The sequence below is a fragment of the Filicampus tigris genome, chromosome 22 (assembly GCF_054856515.1).
Source record: "Filicampus tigris isolate MCC_2025a chromosome 22, RoL_Ftig_1.0, whole genome shotgun sequence".
NCBI classification, from domain to species: Eukaryota; Metazoa; Chordata; class Actinopteri; order Syngnathiformes; family Syngnathidae; genus Filicampus; species Filicampus tigris.
The window spans coordinates 4,045,501-4,065,317 of NC_141238.1; the positions used below are offsets into that span (position 1 = coordinate 4,045,501).

Here is a 19,817-nt window from a genome sequence, read left to right on the forward strand (position 1 = left end):
GGCATATATTCTTTATCCTCTGCGGAAAACGAATGAGTTTAATGAGCGTTTTAGTTGTGAAACTCTTTTCATATAATCATGATATGAATGAGTATTTTTTTTCCTCATGATTAATGAGTGATGTGAGAAAAGATTAGTCATGGAGTGAATTAATCTCGCAAATCAAGGCACGAGTGCAAAAAACTACTTGTGCAGTACTTCGTTGCTTCCTGCAGAACAGCAAAAGTTCTGCATGTGTAAGTGAACTCCTCAATGATCCTCCTCCTCCTCCATGTCGAGCTGATAGCATCAGGCCACCATTGAGAAGTGAACTTTCCTCTCAATGGCTGTCCGGTGGTCGAATTCCATTGAAACGTGCGAAAATGTGAATTTAATTCATAAATGCGGTCTGTCACGTCTGGCCCACCGCCAGGAATCCGCCTGGCGTGTTTTCTGTGGCCCCACTCCAGAACCCCCCCTCGATCCCCAACTCCTCCTCCCTGTGCGTCCACCCACGGGAGAGGTGATTTCGTCCTTTTTTTTCCCTCCTATTTTTTTTTTTTTTTTTTTTTAAACCTCATCCTCATTGAGCGCTTTTTTTTCCGAGTGGACCGTGGATGCGCTTAGTATGCTTCTCAGACGGTCCGTGCCGAGCTGTCACGCCTCGCCGCTGCTCCACGGTCTACCCCGGTGCCGCGGTGCCTTGTAAGCCGAGTCGAGTCGCTTCTCCTCCGGCGTCGCGGACTCGGGTGTCCCGCTGCGCCCCCCTTGGTGCTCACCGTGCGTGTACCCAAACTTTCAGGCTCCTCACTAGAATAGTTTAACCCCGCTTCCTATTTTGCACTCACTTGGATAACAACATCTACCTGGGAGTTTTTTTCTTCTTTTTTTTTTTTTTTTTTTTTTTTTTTTTTTGAGAACGAAGCCACCGGGAACCATGAGTGGACGCGGGGACGAGACCGGCGAGAGCTCCCAAGAGCCCGCGCAACCCCAAAAGAGGGGACCGGGGAGACCGAGGAAACTCCAAAAAGTCAGTATAAATTCTAATCTGTGGTAATTCAATCATAACAACAATGCATCTTAATGTATTGCAAAACACGCACGTTTGTAAAATGATTGTAGTGTGTAACATGAGTCTTTCATCTATGTGACATGTTTGTGTAAGTGGGAAAAAAAGAGGAATGTAGGAATTTCCAGTCTGGGTGGTTTGATTACAGACATCCATGATTGGAGTCCCAGACGCCATGACAAGTGGGACACTTTTGAACATGTGCATGTGTGTACAGTTCACTGTTGAGTCAATTTTCGAGCATTATTTCAAACCAAAAACACAATCAGAAGTATAATTTGAATCGTATTTACCGACAAAGTATGTTAAAACATGAACGGAATTAGTCAAACTCATTTTTTGTTGGTATGGTTTTCCTCAGAGGGTTGTTGTGACTGAAAACCATACATTTATCGCCTCACTGTATAATTACACATAAACAACAAATTGACGGAGAAGTAATTTTGAAATTAGAAGTGAAGCAAAATAGTTGGAAGTGAAGACAATTTGCAATTTTTTGGTAATGAGTTGATGATGATTTTCTTTAAGAGACCACAAAATGTGGTGGACCCTCAGGCCTTGAGTTTAATTACATTTTACATTCACCATAAAAAGACACTTATACTGTAAGTAAATTCACATTTAGAATACATACACAAAATGTGCAACATGCAGCCAGCCATAGCAATAAAAAGTGGCTAATGGTGCAGAAATCCTGAAATGCAACTGCAAATGTCGGATACAGTAATAGCATCACCACGCTGGTGCATAGGCAAATTGGCATCTTTTATGCACATTCCAAATGAATATTTACGCGCAAGATATGTGGTTCGTACTGAAACAGGCTTTATTCGAAATGCGTAACGGCGCAGAATAAAAGGGAATAAAACACCTCCCAGTGTCAGCCCACACATGCACGCGATTGTTACACACGCTCGCAACCTTTGTCTGCGTTGCTCTTGACCCATAAAGCGCTGACCAAATGGGGGACCACCACCAGCAAATGAGCACATGCTTGAAAAGGGACCCACACAAGAGGGGTTGCCCAGTGTGTGTGTGGTGCGAGTTGAGGTTGGGGATGGTGTGCGGGGGCTCCCCGCTTTTGTTTCCTGTTCTCCGCACCCATGTCATACCCCACTCCTCCCCTCCCCTTTCTCCCCTCCAGGAGCCGAGCGGAGAGCCCGTCCCCAAGCGACCAAGGGGCCGCCCCAAAGGAAGTAAGAACAAGGGCCCGTCCAAGGCAGCACAGAAGGTGAGTTCCGACACCTGAATGACACGCATCCGCAACTACGTATGTGTGACAATAAGACTGAAGAATGAAATGCCACTAATCTAATTTATCAGTTTGATACTCTTGTAAAAATAGGACCCGTTCTGATAAGGTCAGTAGTTATATGAATTTGAATATGAGCTGCTGGAAACATTTGCCGTGTCTCTGCTCAGCCATATAAATCACACTGATGATTAATTAAACGGGGTATTGTCTTTCCCTTTGACCGTCAAATGTCCACATTAAAAATGGAGCAGGTCGAACTGGGACTGCAGTATACAAACTGGTGTAATGGGATATCGTTATACAAAAGATTGGTTTATGTCCTTAAAACGGGAGTGTGACATCCAGGGAAGTGGATTTTTGTCCGTCAGAGTAATCGTCGCCAACCGCGTCCGCCAGCGACGGTCCGTCAGTCCGTCACTGACTAACGCCCGTTTTGCTGACGTGGGGTAGGGGCGGGACGGACTTCTGATGGACTGACTGACGATTACAGTTCGGTCCGTCACAAAAAATGACGGAGCAGCAAACTTTAGTAAAATTCCCACCTCTGATTTTTAATATTACCAGCCTCCATTTATGTGTCTTTAATTGCACATCTCACGGAATCTTAATCAATTCCTGTGTCCACAGAAAGCTGAGGCAACTGGGGAGAAAAGACGCAGAGGGCGACCCAGGAAATGGGTAAGTCGTTGGTGCTTTACCACTGCTGCATAGTGGAACTAAAAGCGTCCTTGTCAAAAAATTAACAGTCGGCCTGCATAGATAATATTAATTCGCATCCATATTTTCATCGTAGCTGTTTCGATGGACTGACGGACTTACCGACCGACTTAACCGACGGACTGATGAACTGACGATTACGATTTGATTCGTCGCAAAAGATGACGGACTGACGAATGACGGACGGGTGCCTTGGCCACTGACGTGTCAAAATTGAGTAAAATCCCCACCTCTGAGTATTAGTATTTCAATTTAGACAAGGTCTCAATAGTTTAGCTATTGGTCCCCCGAAGGGACCGTCTCCCTTTCCGTCCTCAAACGTGTTCACGCCTGCACTTTCAGCTGTCCACTTGCAATCTCAGGTGTGCGTTAACACTGGGGTTTGACAACCAATAGTCAGCGAGAAAGAGAAACACTTCGAGTGACTGATTTTATGAGCACAAGCTCACTTCCTGTCATTGAAAAGCCTTTTGTTACCCAGCGGGATCCCCCTGTAGGTCCGCCGCCTGCTTTTAATACATCTTGAGAAATGACTTGTGGCGTCATTAAAAGGGATTATGTCACCTCGATGCTTCGCTCAAATGTGTTCAAGGAGATCAACCCCACCCGCCCTGCCTTCTTTAGGTTACTGTTATCAGTCAAAGAAAATGTTTACCCTCCAGTCTGACCACAGGAAAACTGAAATAATGCCTCTGACAGCTTGAAGGCCTCAGTGTTTATCAGCACCGACGCGACAGGAGTGATTGATAGCGCAAAGGAAATGGAGTCAGAGGTGCCACCAGGAAGGGTGTGCGGAGATGGACTGTTTGCGCGTTCAGTAGATTCCACGTATATTTTGCCGGCGCTGCTCTGGTGGTTTCCTGAAGCTCGACGTGGCGGCCCCATACCGCTCTATCCAGTCAACCCCAGCCCGTTTATCGCAAGGGAAGGCCGTGTGTTGTTTGGGAAAAATGTTTAGTTGGGCTTAAGTGAGGAAGTTGATTACCAAGCACCGACCCCGGCAAATCAGTTTCTCAACACAGCTGCAAGGCCGCCACTGAACCATTGGACTGAGCTGATAACGACCGGTTGAAGTTTGCCGCCGTGCTTTCTTTGTAGTGGTGTCTGCTGGTGCCTGCATGTCCCAGGTACACGCACCTCCGCTTCGACGCCCACGCTCTGGCCTTGACATCGACTACAGGCAGTCTGCTCTTTCGATAAACCACTTGACTGGGCCGCCTGCGTGGAGAACTGCTTGACTAGCCCAGCAGTTTAGTTTTCGTCGCTGTAGATAGGTGAAAACAACCTGGTTTGGAATCTTTCTCCAATCGCAGCAGAGAACACTTTTCTCGGGAGGCTTCTCAGAGAGGCCGGTTGAAGAATCGGCTGCCTTTGCTTCTCGTCTCTTCGGCGATGGTCTCGGAATGATTTCCCAAGAACGATTATTCCTTTGATATATCTAATGGTTTGCTTCAGTAACGCTAATATGGAGTCATATGAAATTATGAGTGGGGAACAAGCGCTTGCCCGGTCTTGTCTGCAGTTCTTGGAACATCTCGTACTATTTGATATGCCGCGAGATGAATCACATGTAGCTTCAAGTGTCAGTCTCGGGATTGCATGAAAGTACGTCGGCACTTGGTAAACTGTAATGTTAGGCCCGAAATCTCTCAAATCCTTTTGCAATATTGAGTAGGAGATCTGGATTGTTGTTTGACTCTTGGACCATATTTCAACTTGCCGAACCGTTAAAAGTTCAGATTTCCTTTTCCGCTCCCTCTCTTTATCGCCTCTGCGTGCAGGTGCTCGATTGCACAAGGAAGCTTCTGCTTCCTCTGTTAGTCAAAGCTGATGGAGGGCCACGTGCCGCCCCAAAAGATCCGTTTTGTCAAATCTGTCCTCGGCCAAAGGATTGCGGTTTGTAGACTTGCACATACACGAGGTGACTGATCGCATGTATAATTGAGGTGGAGGAGTGCTTTACACGCCTGCCTTAAAGTCGAGAGGTTTCCTTGTTCTCTACATATTCGATTGAGGAATTTAGTCAAATCCCCACTTTCTAATTCCTAAGGTAGGTCGGCCACTTTCGCCATACCAACAATAAAAACATGAAAGTTAGCGGATGATGGTACCTTGACTCATGCTTGGACATGGGAAATGAGTCAGGCATTTTCTTCCGAGGACCGTGACCTCCAGCCTAATGTTTTTTTTTTTTTCATGTGTGTGTGAGGACAGCCTTGTATCGAATCCTGCCAAGTAGGAAATGCACCGTATGTATTTGTACGGTTTCTCTTCATCACTCCTCTGACTTTGAGCGCAGCTTTCCTTTTCCACCAGTTGGCCAGTTCCTCTCCGCGTCCCGCTTCCTTCCGCACACAGCTGCTTCTTTGTGTTCAACTCGGTCACATCTGAAGTTACTCACACCCAGGACACGCTCTTACTCACACTCGTACCCATCTCCTCTTTTCTGCTACCGCGCAAACTCTCAATGGAGGCTACTGTGAGACTAATACGCCCCACATGCAACCCTGCGGAAATGACTGGCTGAATGGGAGAGGAAGCGCAAGTGCTTTGGCGCGAGCGCGTGTGAGGGGGGAGTTGATGGAGTGTGAAGAGGAGAGGGTAGAAAACTCCCAAACTTGCGCGGCTTTGCTGCTCTTGGCTTCGGGTCAGACGCCGGTGGCAAGTGCCAAGCATTTGGAGAAGCAAGTAGGAAGGCCGAGGTGATGAGCAGCACTTCCTGGCATTTGTCCAGCAGCTTTGGAGAGCCCTTAGAGACGATCAGTGTGTCAAAAGCTCTGCTTGTGTTCGCAAGGGCTGAACGTTCTATTGTGATCACTCGTGTCGAACATCAAACAGCTGTTCAACACCTGAGAGAAAATACTGAACCGGTGTCCGTGGTTTCTTGGCAAGATATTTGCCTGGATCCGTAATGAGTCAGGATGGAATGAAGTCCTGCGGCGCGCCGAAGTCTGACATTCATTTGGCCACCGTATGAGTCACGCTCCGTTTTGGAACGCATCCCCGCGTTAAAAATGCGGTGTGACTAATATCTCCTTGGGTCACTGGCAACGTAATGCCTCACATAGCTGACTGATAAGTCAGCTCGGAAACGCTCCATCGTACCCTCGACAAGTTAAGTGCTGTACAAAATGAACGGATGGATGGATATCACTTGGCGGTGCAGCGCCGTCGCTCCCGAGGGGAGCGCGCATGTTACAACACCAACAGCGGTTGCAACAGAGCGCCGTGGTACTTCAAAGTACGAAGCTCCAGGGCCAATTGCAATCGGTGCAGGGTGGTGTCCGACGGTAACTGGGATAGGATCCATATTGCCTGCAACCCTGAAGAAGCGGTATTGAAATTGTTGGATGGCTGTCTGGGTGGGGGGGGTAGTGTTATGGCTCACTCAGATTCAATATGCTATGACTCAATTCAAGAGGGTATGACGCAACCACTTTTTTGTTGTTGTTGTCATTATACACACATTTGAATGAACTTGTCAGTAAATGTGCCATTTCCTTGAAAGTTATATCTCTCCAATAAAAGACGATTCCATACGTATCTCAATATAGTTTGAAGTGGAACGATACGGTTCCTTTTCGTTTCAATGCACTCTTTTAAATGAAAAAACGGTTTCCCGGTTTAAATCGTTTTTTGTTCCACCCATATCGTAAAGGCTTGATTCCTGGTCAACCACCATACGTATTGAATCGTCTTTTATCTGTAATTGACAGCATATAAGTCCGTTGTGCATCCATATTAAGTCAAGTCCTATATCCGACAACGGAGTCACTGCAAAAGTTGCTGAACTGTTTTTTTTTTAGCAGGCTAGCACAGGGGTTGCTTGTGCATGCGGACATGAAATGTTTCCCTCCACGTCAACGTGTGTGTCAGTGGGCCGGTCTCGGGTGCACAGTGTGTCAATTCTTGGGAGCATTTTACTTTTAAATGAGACATAAGCAGGAAACTGAAGGACCAAAGCAAGGTACTGTCTTTGCAAATCACTATTTACAGAGCTAGTCATTGCACAGAAACGTCTTAAAAAGACTTCTTGTTCATTCAGTCCCTTTTTTTATGAATGTTACATAGCACAATTAGTCTAGTACAGGCAATGTAGCCCCCCCCCCCCCTCGCCCCCTCCCCATGCTGCCAAAACGTAGAACCATTTAACAAGCCATGCTTTTTCATCTGGCTGGGAGACAGTTTCTGTGCATTCGGTGCTGCTGTTTTGGTTAGCAACCTAGGTCAAATGGGCTTACCACATAATTCACGATTTTAATTCGATAATTGTGTCATCTTTTACAGTCAGTTTTGTTTTTGGGTTCTTGGATATACTTTCGCTTTGGTCCCCGAATCTTGGATGGAGTGCGCTTAAGTTATTTTTAGATGGGTGCTACTAGACCACACTGGTTCCCTCAGGGTATCTTTAAGAGGGCGAGAAAGAGAGACCCCAGAGATCACACACACTGAAAGGAGTTTTTGAGTGTGGGGGGGGGGGGGAGAGGGGGGTGTCAGTGGTCAGAGACCTTGGCTCATTCCCTACATTCTCCAACCCCCCACCTTCCTCTAGTTTTGGCTGCAGAGGAGCTGAATTCCAGCCACTAGAGACCTTTGTCCCGGCATTAGGAGGTCTCCGAGGACATTAGTGGTTTTCCACAGGTCGCCCCCCCCCCACCCCCACCCATGCCTTATCCCGAGCTCCCACCTCTTTTTCCTACTGCTGACTTTGGACGACTTTAACCATTTCACACTAAAACATCTTTTTTTTTTCGATGTTAATAGTCGAATTCTGTCTTTATTCCTCTTGTACAAAGGGATGAGGTAATTTGGGCAACCGAGCACATTGTTTGAACTCTCTGGAATTCCCCTTGGGGGAATTTTGGCTCATGATCCACACAGTATCTCACAAACCAATTTGTAACGACTCCTCACTATTTAGATTAGCCAAAAATGTTCCCTGTTCTAATGAACCTTGTTTAACACAATCTACAAATAAACATTAAGTAGTGCATTTGCAGAGGGAGGGCACTTAGCTCACCGACTGTTTGTTTTACACAGGAAGCTCCACAGCTGTCCCGGGGTGTCCTGCACGTCCCCCCCCCCCCCCCCAACCCCTCCCCACAATGGCGCTCTTTTGTTAAAATTCCTTAAAATAGATACAGACTTTCTCGCCATTAGCGTATTTGCGCCAGCGCTATTATGAGGCAGGAAGTGAGCCGTTTCAGCCAAGACAGGTTAATTCATAACACGTGTAACTGGTCGAACAAGTGGGAGTGCAATTCTTTTTTCCGTCAAAAAATCCTGTAAACCACTGATTGTCAAAACGTAGTACAGTACGCTTTAGTTGTATTTAAGAACCATTTATTTTCGAACAAGGTGGTACTTTCAAGAACCGCTGCTGTTAACAAACAAACAAAAAAAAGACACTGGGAAAATTTGTCACGTTACTTTTTACCCCCTAATTTTTTTCCCTCCTTTTCCCAGATACTCTGGGAACAGATTTTACTTCAAACAGCAGAGGCTCCTAAATGGAGCCAGTCCAATTTGTCTGCGCCTTTCTTTCCTTCCACAGCAAGCGCCCCCCCCCCCTCCCCAAAAAAACCCTCCCAAACAAAAGACTGCTTGTCTGCGAGGAATTTTCCACATTCCTTACAACGACAGACAGTTTTCTGCTCTACAAAGGGCCCTTCGGCAAATTCCCCCTAATCGCCGGACCCTGGTAGGTGCAATTCATAACTCTGGCTTGTCGGGACAGTGGGTGGCGTCAAGGGGTCAGCGTGTTTTTGAAAATATCGAGCGTTTCCAGCAATGCTGTGCTCAGGTTAAAACATATGGTACTGTTTTCCTTACGTTCGGTGGGTGCATGACTCGGTCCCGATTGGCGAAAGGTTACCTTGACGTGTTCGCGTGACCGTGGTAAATCCGGCAAATGCCTGTTTGAACTGCAGCTGTGTGCTTACCTGTGTCGCCACGACTACCTGAGGTTTACATTGCCAATGTTTACTAAAATAATCTGGTGGATGAGGAAGCTGCTGATAACGTATCTCTTAGGCATACATCTGGAGGATGGTTTAGATATGGGCGAACAAACTCCTTCCCAGGACTCGGGTCAAGCTTTTTCAATATGTTTGGATCTTAAAACACTTTCTCCCGAGGAGATAATGAAGAGAAATACAATGAACTAAATTCACAGGTGATCGGGACAGAGCCCTGCTTTATTTAGGGCTGCTGAATCGAATAACTCAATTTTTAAAGTAAGGCTGGCTTACAGTTTAACAGCCCGTCGCTAACCTCGCCTCACAAACAGCCAACTCCACACACACATTTGTTGACTCCCACGTCACTCACCAGCCACAGATATAGTGTGGAATGTGACTATGGTGACCCCAAGTGGACAGCAATAATGCCTGCACCTCACATGCATATTTTGTTGTTTCATACAAAATGTATTTATATCGGATTAATCGAATTATCTAAAAAAAAATATATATTCAGTATTCAGCACTACTTCTATTCTATTAGACAAGGCTATGGCCTGACTAAATGAAGCTCCTCCCCACACCCCAACGTAAAAAGCAATATTTTTATATGAAACACGAGTTTTGGAGCAAATAATACATTGGCGCATGTCACTACAAATTGTCATTCTTGGTATAATCCTCGCAATTTCATCTGCCGTATCTCTGTGCAGACGGTGTTTATTCCCGAGTGTTCCACAAACCTGCCATAAAAGTAAAATGTTCACCTAGGCAAAGTGCTCTATTAGGGAGAGTTGTTAAACTTTAACTATTTAAATGTCAAGCATTCCAGATTTTAACAGCCTCCTACACTGCAATGCGGTTCGTCTGATGCATATCCCGTTACAGCCGTTTCGCCCATGCAGCCGTGTGTGTGTTTGTGGAGGTTGAACCTCGCTGCTCCAATTATCCGCCGGGCTTCAAAGGAGGTGCAAAGGTTAGCGGGCTCAGTACCGGTTAACTAGAGCAAACAGCAGCTCCTATCTTAAGGGAGACCGAAAACCTCTGCAAGGACAGCGGCGCGGGAATGAGGCTAAAAGGCCGCAGGTCTGCATTTTTATGGATGCAGTTCCCGATATGTTTTCTCATTTTAGTATTGCTACGGACATATATGGAAGCGGAGTTTAATTCGTTTTGTGCCTTGAACTAAATTATGCACAGGCTCAAGCATATATAATTCAACACAATAAAAACCAAAAAAGTGATTTGGCGTAAGATTTTTCAAACATTCAATTAGAGTATTATTTTTGTTGTTGAAATTAATAGTAATGGCTAGTAGTTAACAATCACTATCACATCAAAATTATAGAAACCATCACTACTATACTAAATACTACACACTTAATATCTAATTATGTGACAAAAACAGCCCCCCAAAAATACATGATTTATCAGAAACGCTGAGTATTCATCTGTGCAGATGTTTTGCTAGCTGGACTCGGCTGAAGCAAGTTTTGATCCGACCCACCGCTCAAAGGGTGGAAAAATGACATCATCTGGGGCCAGCTCACTGCCCCCCCCCCCCGAGGACAACTTTGAAATCCGATTGCTTGAAGAAAATGTCTAATTGCCGATTTCGTTACATGGGTCAACGCTACTAATTCCAAAGGCCCTGGTCAGAATTTTTTGACATAACACAAAAAAAAAAATAAAATAATCAAACATCCACGTCCATGTCCATTCAGTACAATTCCAATTTGAAAGAACCAACCAAACATTCTTATACCTTCCTGGTATTAAGCGGTCACGCCATTTGCGTGTGCGAGTCCATTTTTTTTTTTTTTTTTTTTTAGCGAGTCAAGTAGAGGCTAAAACATTTGGGCACAAAGGAGAGGGACGGGGAGCAAGCTGAGTGGCCTTGAGTCTCTTATGAATGGTGGCCTGTGCGGTGTACTTTCTGGGGAGTGAAGGCTTTCCCCTTTGATCGGACGGGACTTCTGGGTGGGTGAGAAGCCCAGGAGGAGAGCTCGCATTCTTCCAGCAGCAGACGGGGATTGTGTTTCAAGCCCAGAAAGGGGTCCCAACCGCACTCCCCTTTTGAGTCATTCTTACCCAACATTCCTTTGAATGGGCTGCCCTCGTGCTACGCCTCAAGCTGTCTCCCGAATCGCTTGTACGACTGAGCAGCTGCCGGGGCCTAAAAGTGATTCATAGTGTCAGAGCCGGGCGACATCAAAAAGCCGCCGCAGTAAGTGAAAGACAATGCGGTGATTTCTCTTTTTAGGTGGCGAGGGGGGGGGACAAAAGGAGCCAAGGGTCTTTGCCGGGGCACTGGGCGAGAGAGCAATCCGTGCCGAAAGGAAGTGGATTTTTTTTTTTTTTTTTTTTAATGACTGTTTGTCACACGTCGTTATTAGGGATCATTTGACAAATTTATGTAGCCTACTGTGTAAAACTGTCCAAACAATGAACAAAGAGTAGTAGTAGCGGTCGAAATACAATAAGATCCACTTAGCTCCGGGGGGTGGGGGTAAATTATTTACCGGTTTTCGGTATTGGCGGCAGGACTTGGATGGAAGTTTGAATCACAATAAGGTGAATAAAGTGTTGGTCTAAGATAGAATCCAAATGACATTGTCTGTCTTTTTTGCAGGATGAAAATAATTGGTGGATTGCACCAGAAAAGGCACAAAATCTTTGCCCCCCCCCCCCCAAAAAAAAAAAAAATCATGCGAGTAACTCTCTGCGGCGACCCGTAAAATGTATTCTCAAAAACTTAGTCGACCGATGACGTGATCTACATCTTATCACCTAATCCACTGACAGCTGCACTCACTTTTGTACGCGCTGATTTATTTTTAGGCATTGTGGAAACATAAGATCATTAAACGGGAGGTGATAAGACTCCCAACTTGGAACCGCTGTGTTTTTGCACCTTACTTGTGTTACGCATCCGGTGTTGGCATGGACTCGGTTGCTGCGTTTTAGTCTCTTGGCATTCCAGCTGGTCCAAAACCCACCAGCTGCTAAAAGTGATCTTGGCGTCGGTAGTGGGGGGGGCGGGGGAGGGGGGGGGGGGGCTCAGTGACCTGCAGCTGGCCTGGATTACAAGCACAGGATACTCTCCATGTTTCTCTTTACATTCTCAGAGCGGTCAGGCGGCTCAGCTGTTCGCTTGCTCTAATGCTACTTCCTGTCAAGATTTAGGATGGCTTAGGACATCCCTCACATGACATCAGTGCATATGCAAATCCTGAAAACCTGACAAAACAGCTGAACGAAAGCTGGGGTTGAGCAATATAACATACGCCATCAGGAGTGGCGAGATAATTGGGGAGGTTTTTTTCCGAACCAAGTTTCATTTTCCATATGCTTATGTGAGGGTGGCAGGTGAACAGCTAGCTAGAGTCCCTCGGCTCACTGAATAGACGAGACGTCCTTAGATGGTTGCCTCACTTTATTTGCATCATCAAGATACGATCTGCGGGCGTCCAACACTGTGGGAAGCCAGTTCAAATTGATACACTTTTCGGTGCCAAGAGCAGGACAAAATACACTGGAGCACATAACTGTCTTTTGATTAGCACAATTAAAGAAAATTACCTAGTTCCTTTTGCCAAGGCAGATAATCTGAGACTCTGGAGTTCAGCTCTGTTTCTTTTTCTGGAGAGTTGGGCTGTCCTGGACATTGTTTTGAGATTGAGGACTAAAGTTTATCTTCTTTGTTTCCTGAATCTCTTTCTGGAACTTTGGTTTGTCCTAGACATGGTCTTGGAATTGAGGACTAATGTTTATCTTCTTTGTTTCCTGAATATCTTTCTGGAACTTTGGTTTGTCCTAGACATGGTCATGGAATTGAGGACTAATGTTTATCTTCTTTGCTTCCTGAATCTCTTTCTGGAACTTTGGTTTGTCCTAGACATGGTCTTGGAATTGAGGACTAATGTTTATCTACTTTGTTTCCTGAATCTCTTTCTGGAACTTTGGTTTGTCCTGGACATGGTCTTGGAATTGAGGACTAATGTTTATCTTCTTTGTTTCCTGAATCTCTTTCTGGAACTCTGATGTGTCCTGGGCATTGTTTCGAGATTGAGAAATTAAGTTCCTCTCCTTTGTCTTCCGAATCTATTTCCGGAACTTTGGTTTGTCCTGGACACTGGTCGTGAGATTCAGGTCTGTTCATTGCAAAGTCTCAGAGAGAACAACTTGTCCCTCTTGAATCGCGGCAAGCGGCAGTTCCCACAATCGGCGCAATGACTTTTTTTTGTATGTAGGCATGAATTGCTGCAAAAACCCTGCAAAACAACAACTATAGCAACCAGCAACCGAAACTCTCCCTTTCACCCCAAAGCCGTTGCGCTCGGCGGCGGTAATATTTCATCGTCCCTCACTCCTTTTTCCTAGCTCGGCTGTCTTTGAGTTGTGATTAAGTGACACCGTCTATCGAGTATTACTTCTCAGGAATGTTCCATTCATACGCATTCTACGTCCAGCTTACTCGCTGTCAGTCCGAATAAGACATTCATCCAGTCTCAATTTGCTTAGGTCTCAACGTCTATGAGGTGTGAAGAGCAGCTGCATTCTATATAGTGTATGTCATCCACCAACATTCCCTTGGAGCTTATCATGCCCCTGTGGTGGCTAGCCACTTCCTTTGGCTCTTTGCCTTTAGCCATAAAACTCAGGCTAGCCCCGGGATACACCCTGTAAAACTGTTGGCTTTTTAAAAAAAAAAAAATTTTTTTATGATCGGTCAGTTTATATTAGTCTAGTTGACTTTGGCCTTGTGGAAATGACAGTGGCTATAAATCAGATGGAACTCCCGTCAAATGACGGGTTTTGTGATGGGACGACGTGAATCAATTCAGAGCTTTGTTCGCATTTTTTTCCGAACCGTAACACATGAAATCAGGCTTTGTAGCGAACGTCTGGAGATTTTGGGCCAACATTGACGGCCGTTTGGAACAAATGTACCTGTCGGGGGTTAGTTTGAAGAGGCCACAAAACAGCAGTCCGTCAAACCTTTTCCTCGACCGTATAGGCGGACTTAACGTATGTTTTTTTTTTTTTTTTTTTTTTGCAAAATGTAGAGGGGTTGGATGTTTCCCTTTTTTGCGAATAAAAGCTTTCGCCTTGCCGCCCGACCACATTGGCGATGACTGTTCCATGGCGTATCCAACGCCCTGGAAATGATTTGATACTTTTCTCCTGGCTGATACGTTTTTTATAACGGAATTCCCTTCCGCTGTATGTACGTTTGTGTCAATGGCTGGAAAACCAATGAAGACGCGTCTCCTTTCTGCTTTCTTGCAGCCACAGCAAGTCGTCCAGAAAAAGCCTGCTCAGGTAAGCCGCAGTATCATGCACGTACAACGTTGTCATACTTCAAGTATTTAACACTTTTTATTGCTTGCCTTACGCAAATGATTTACCGTATGGAAATCTGACTTTCAAAAAGGATACTTTACAGGTTCCATCGGGACAACAAATAGCACAAGTGAGAAATAAATTGTTGCGATCATAAAATGATTGGTAGGTGATTCAAAAGCATTGCGACGCCTGCTTTGAATTTTGTTGTAGTTTTTCTCATTTACCGTGATTTCAAATGAAATCATAAAATCAATCTACATTCATCGAAAGATAAGGTTTTATGTAACGAAAGGGTCCTCAAAATTTTTGTCAGAACTAGTGCATGCATCTTTTTTTTTTTTTTTTTTTTAAAACATACGCTCGCAATTTCCTCACTTCAGATTCAGGGTGACTTGGACTTTAGGGGCGGGATTTACTTTTAGTTCGTCGACTCTTTGAAACAAGTTCGCCGCACGCGGCAAAGAAGAAAGACGTTCTCGCTCACTGCGATTTTCCAAAGCAAAAAAAAAAAACGTGCCGTTCTTCTCCTCCACACGTGCAGATGTAACGTATAATCGTGAGTAATGCCTCGTGTTCCATGCGAGTACATTCATTAGAGGGAGAATGGAAGTAGAATGATATAGAGCGGGTGAAACACGACACGGGACCCCCACCCCCCAGCATGCCCTCACTGTCCAGGAATCTACCAACCTCCCCGTGTTTGCTGGTACAGGCCACTTTTGCATAACTCACCTCTGATTTGTGGCTCTGTGGGAACGGGGCCTGAAGTAGTTGGGAGGTGCTGTGAGGCCCGGGGAGCTGCAAACCATAAAAATGTCGTTTAGCTCACCCACTTTGATAGGCTGCTTTATCTCAGCTCAAACGACGCCCGGCGAGAGCAAAAACCTCAAAACCATTTCGTTCCGGCGTGCGGGGTGGGGTAGGATCCGGAAGTGAACTCGACTCTTTATCAGTCAGGAAGTACAAATACCTGGACTTGTTACTGCGCAGGAGTCGATCTTTAAAATTTTCTTCCTGATTACTTTTTGGTTTTACCACCTACGTTTGAAACATATCTGACTGTGGCTAAAAAAGCGAAGTGCGGAGAGTCTCTGCCGCAGAAGTACACGAGTGCAGTCAAGGATTTCAAATGCGTATTTTCATAATTATAGCGACGGAAGCCAAGGGAATATGCTTTTTTTTTGTTTTGTTTTTTTCTCACGCCGAAGTGCATAAAAAAAAAAAGTTCGATTCAATCAATTCACGCTTTTACTTTGCCTGCATGCAATATTCTTTGTCACGTTTGTGCCTGGCGGGCCGATATGATTAAAGGTTCTTTTGTGGTAGCCCCCCCCCCCCCCCATCAATCCACACCACTTTTCCCTCTCTTGTTCACGTTTGCCCTCGTCACACATGGTAGCATTTAGCCGGCTCTTCAAGGCCGCCGACTGCAAGCGCTAATGAATGGAAGCCGGGCCGCGCGTTTCAGAAAACGCTTCGGCCGCTCGATGGGTTTCACTCCCGTGGCCTGGGAAAGGAAGAAGGGTTATAAATTGTGCCGGTTAGCCCCTCCGCATCAAATGAAGCCATGTGGAAAATGAAATTCACCTCGCGCGAGCAGCGAGTGGAAAAAAGCGCTAAAGTTGTGTATTTTGAGTCGAAACCGGCCTTAACGTTTTGAAAATATCCATTCAGAACATGTCTTCAAATCTGCTCTCTCGCACTCATTTATGTCCGGTAACTGACATAGTTGATCTCGTTCAGGAAGAAGAAGAGGAAGAAGAGGAGGAGGAGGAAGAAGAAGAGGCTGGGGAGTCCCCGGAGGAAGATTAAGCTCCCAGACCATGAAACCTCTACCTCATTCAGCTGTCAGGTCTTTCAAAGGGAAAAGACTACCTTGACCACTTATTTTTTTAACCCTTTCCACATGTCATTTGACTTTTGTTCTTTTTCGGTCCATGTCCAGTATTTTACTTTGTCACTGGATGCAGAAACCTGTCACTCAGCAGGCAAACAATGTTTCTCTTCCAATTTCCGCAACATGCCGACGACACCTTTGGACGTGTGCTCGCTCTTAATCTCCGAAATGATTTTTCGCCACTGACAAATGCCGAACGCAGGTCTTCTTTTCGATATGAGACGGATATTCGAGTCACCCACGCCTGTCCTAAAATGACCACCAAGGACAGGGAGACATGTTCCTCAGGGCAGTTTTATTTTGGTGAAATCAAATCAAGCCAAGTTTGCTGAAGTTGGAAACTTCGCTCGGGTTCTGTTAATCGAAAATAATCGAGGCCCTGTCAGAAAGCGTTCTAATCGGCCGCAATCAGGATTTGTGATCGTTGATATTGAACAAGTTTAACACTCACGATCACCTTCAAGCAGGATAACCAGTCATGATAATCTTTCACAGCTGTTGCAGATTTGGATCAGAAGGGTGGAAAAATCCTCAAATTATGAATGAATGAAAAATGATGCAATTCAACTTAAAATGTTATTCTAATGGGAAACAATGTATGTTTTGGTTCTAATGAAAAATCGCTGTTGGACGGAATCCTCATATCTCCAAAAGTATTCTTTTTGAGGAAGTAAGGAAAAGCAAGTAAACTCTTTACCACTTCCGATTGGTTAATATTTTTTAAATATGACAGAACCAGGTTGGGACTGACAAGTAATCTCAATTTGTGAAAAAAAACAACAACAAAAAAAACATGAAATGACCAAATTTGGACATAAGCTTCCACTTGGACGGGATAATTATCAACTATGTAATTCTGAACATTTCGATCCCTCAATTATTTTTTTAAAGCTTTAATTTCGATGGACTTCAGGTCATACTAGTCTCATTTATTGCCACGACCTCAGACATGCATTTTGCTTTAGTCGCCCTGTCCTTGGTGGAATCACAAACCTCCGCTTCAGTCATTTTACGCCACAACCAAACTCGTTTGCATTTCGACTACTGTACAGTTTATTCACGGATGGCTTAAGTTGTTTGCATCCGCACAACGTAGCTTTAAAGCTCCATTGCTCGATGTCGCACTGCAAAGATATCTCCTCAGACGGTCCACCGCCTTGCAAACCTCATGAAAGAACAAAAACGCATTACCTCAGAACACACGTGATACCTGATTTTTTTTTTTTTAGCGGCAGCGTGACATCGGACATCTCATCTCACACTGTAACACGCGGGGGGAGCCTCGCGTGGAAATCTGATTTTTTTTTTATTATTATTATTTTTTTTCAAAACTACCTCCGACTCAGCACAATCCGCTCTTGAAACGTTCACGCGTTGGAACTTACGTTATGATACTGTATATTGAAAGCGAGGTCTCGCTTGATGTCTTCTCGTGAGGAAAACGCATTTTGGTCTGCAACTGTTTTTTTTGTTTCGATCAGGTGCATCGATGAAGAAGCTCACGTCAGGTTTGCGCCCTTAAATCGGTTTGGATCTATCGTCTTTTAACTCGTATCTAAATTTGGTGGGTTTTTTTGGAGGGGGGGGAACATTGTTAATATTTCTTTTTTTTTTTTAAATCAACGCATTAAGGGAATTAAGAGGGCGGCATCGCTAAGTAATTGATTTGTAGTTGCCTATAGATGCCACCCGATGGCGCCCAAACTATATTTTTGTATGCGACATGGCGTTGTCCTTAGCGCCAAAAATATATATTTTTAAATCCGCTAATAGGTGAATTCCGTTCTATCAACATTTTAAATCTACTTTGCGACCTGACATTTGCTTCTGAAGCGATTCCTGGGGAAAAGTCAGTGGTCTGTTTTTATTTACTTAATACTCAAAAAAAGCAGCTATCATTCATGTATTGCCTCTAATTGACTTTATTGTTACTCTATGTCCACACACGATAATGCAACATTTTTTTCCTCAACGACAAACTGGGATTTCTGTTTGACAATATAGTTAACTTGAATGTTTATTTTTTATTTTTTGAATGGGTAGGGCTGTTTTTTTTTTCTTTTCCTGATTGTACTACCTACAGTATGAATGAACTGTACCGCAAAAAGTATCAGCTAACAATGGACTAATCACTTCACTACCTCCAGTTTTGACCATGCCGGTTTACTTTCAGTATGAGCGATGCTGATTGATGTTAATAATCTACAGTATATATCAGGACTGCAGAGGTTCCTCATTTGAAGGTGCTTTGTCTAAGCTCAGTACTTTTCTCACCCTCAAGTGGCTTTCAGATTTGAATATTGTATATTGTAGTCATGACTATGTTTTGTTTTTATTTAGTCGGTATACTTGATTAGGTGACTCATGTAGGCAAATGTGATTTTTTTTTTCTTCTCTTGTTATATGGCTAAACCAGATCTATATGGGATTGGTTTTTACTTTGGGAGGTGTTATTATATATATATATATATATATATATATATATATATATATATAAAAAAAAAAAAAAAAAAAATCACCCAAGGCCGGAGGTAGAGCCTCAGAGGAGTTGCATTGATTCTCTCAATCCGGCTTCATTCGCAAAAGTATAATCTCACGACAAATTTGACGAATGAAGCCGCAGAACCCGAAAAGTACCCGTGATTGCCGCGGCTGTTTTGTGAAGGCTGCCTCGCTATTATCTGTTTGACTGAGATGATTGTTGAAGCCACTGTGGATGAACTTTCAGCTCTGGGATTCTTAAAAAAAAAAAAAAGTTATTCATCGTAACCTTTGTATTCTAGTACAATCAGATACACATTACTACCTCTGAAAAGGCCTATTTTTTTTTACCTCAGTCTCAAACCTAATTACTGACATATAACATCTTGAAATGTTTATTTTTGCCGGGATATATTTTATATGACTGTTTTTCTATTCACCTCAACTGAACTTGTAACTTTTATTATGTAGTAGAAGCTGGGAGGCACGTGGTTGGATTTTTCCAAGCTCTCTCCACTGCATCTAACGTCTCAAGTATCTAACTTTTTTGTTGTTATTGTTTTCCCTATCCACTTCCTGTCTTGGATTACACGACAATTTTTACTTGCTTGCTAAAAGTCTTCAGATATTCACTGCGTTTTATTCAGCACAATAAAAAAAAAAAAAAAAAAAAAAAAGTATGGCATCCAGAACGCGTGTGATTTCTTTGAGATACTCAAAATTTTTCTCCGTCAAGTCATCGACATGTTTAAGTTAAGAAAGTAAACGGAAGCATTTTGGGGGGTTTGAGTTCAATTTTTTTTTTCAATAATACCATCTTGGAATTGAAGTATTTTCGCCATTTTAGTGAATCCGTGGACGTACTGTTGTGGTTTCATTCATATGGTGAACCACAAGATCACCAAAGCACCTGTCAATCACTTTGAATAAAGCATTGACTGGTTTTACCACAAGGAAACGACCACAAAGTCTCGTTTGGGACTAGACACTGACCACAATTATTTTTACTAAAGTCCGTTGACTTTTTGGACTATTCTTAGTGGCACCGCACGATAAGTGCTTAATGATGGTGGAAAAATTCCTGGCCTGACTAAACTGGGAACATTAGGA

The 19,817-nt window shown here is 44.1% G+C and overlaps 1 protein-coding gene across 1 annotated transcript; it reads left to right on the forward strand.

The window, feature by feature from the left end:
• Nucleotides 1-519: 519 nt before the first annotated feature.
• On the forward strand, nt 520-18,703 carry hmga2 (high mobility group AT-hook 2). Its single transcript, XM_086022446.1, has 5 exons — nt 520-1,009; nt 2,193-2,279; nt 2,931-2,981; nt 14,273-14,305; nt 16,073-18,703. Exons 1-5 carry the CDS (start codon nt 917-919, stop codon nt 16,139-16,141), a joined length of 333 nt encoding a protein of 110 aa, XP_085878572.1. The 5' UTR covers nt 520-916; the 3' UTR covers nt 16,142-18,703.
• The last annotated feature ends 1,114 nt before the right edge of the window (nt 18,704-19,817 follow it).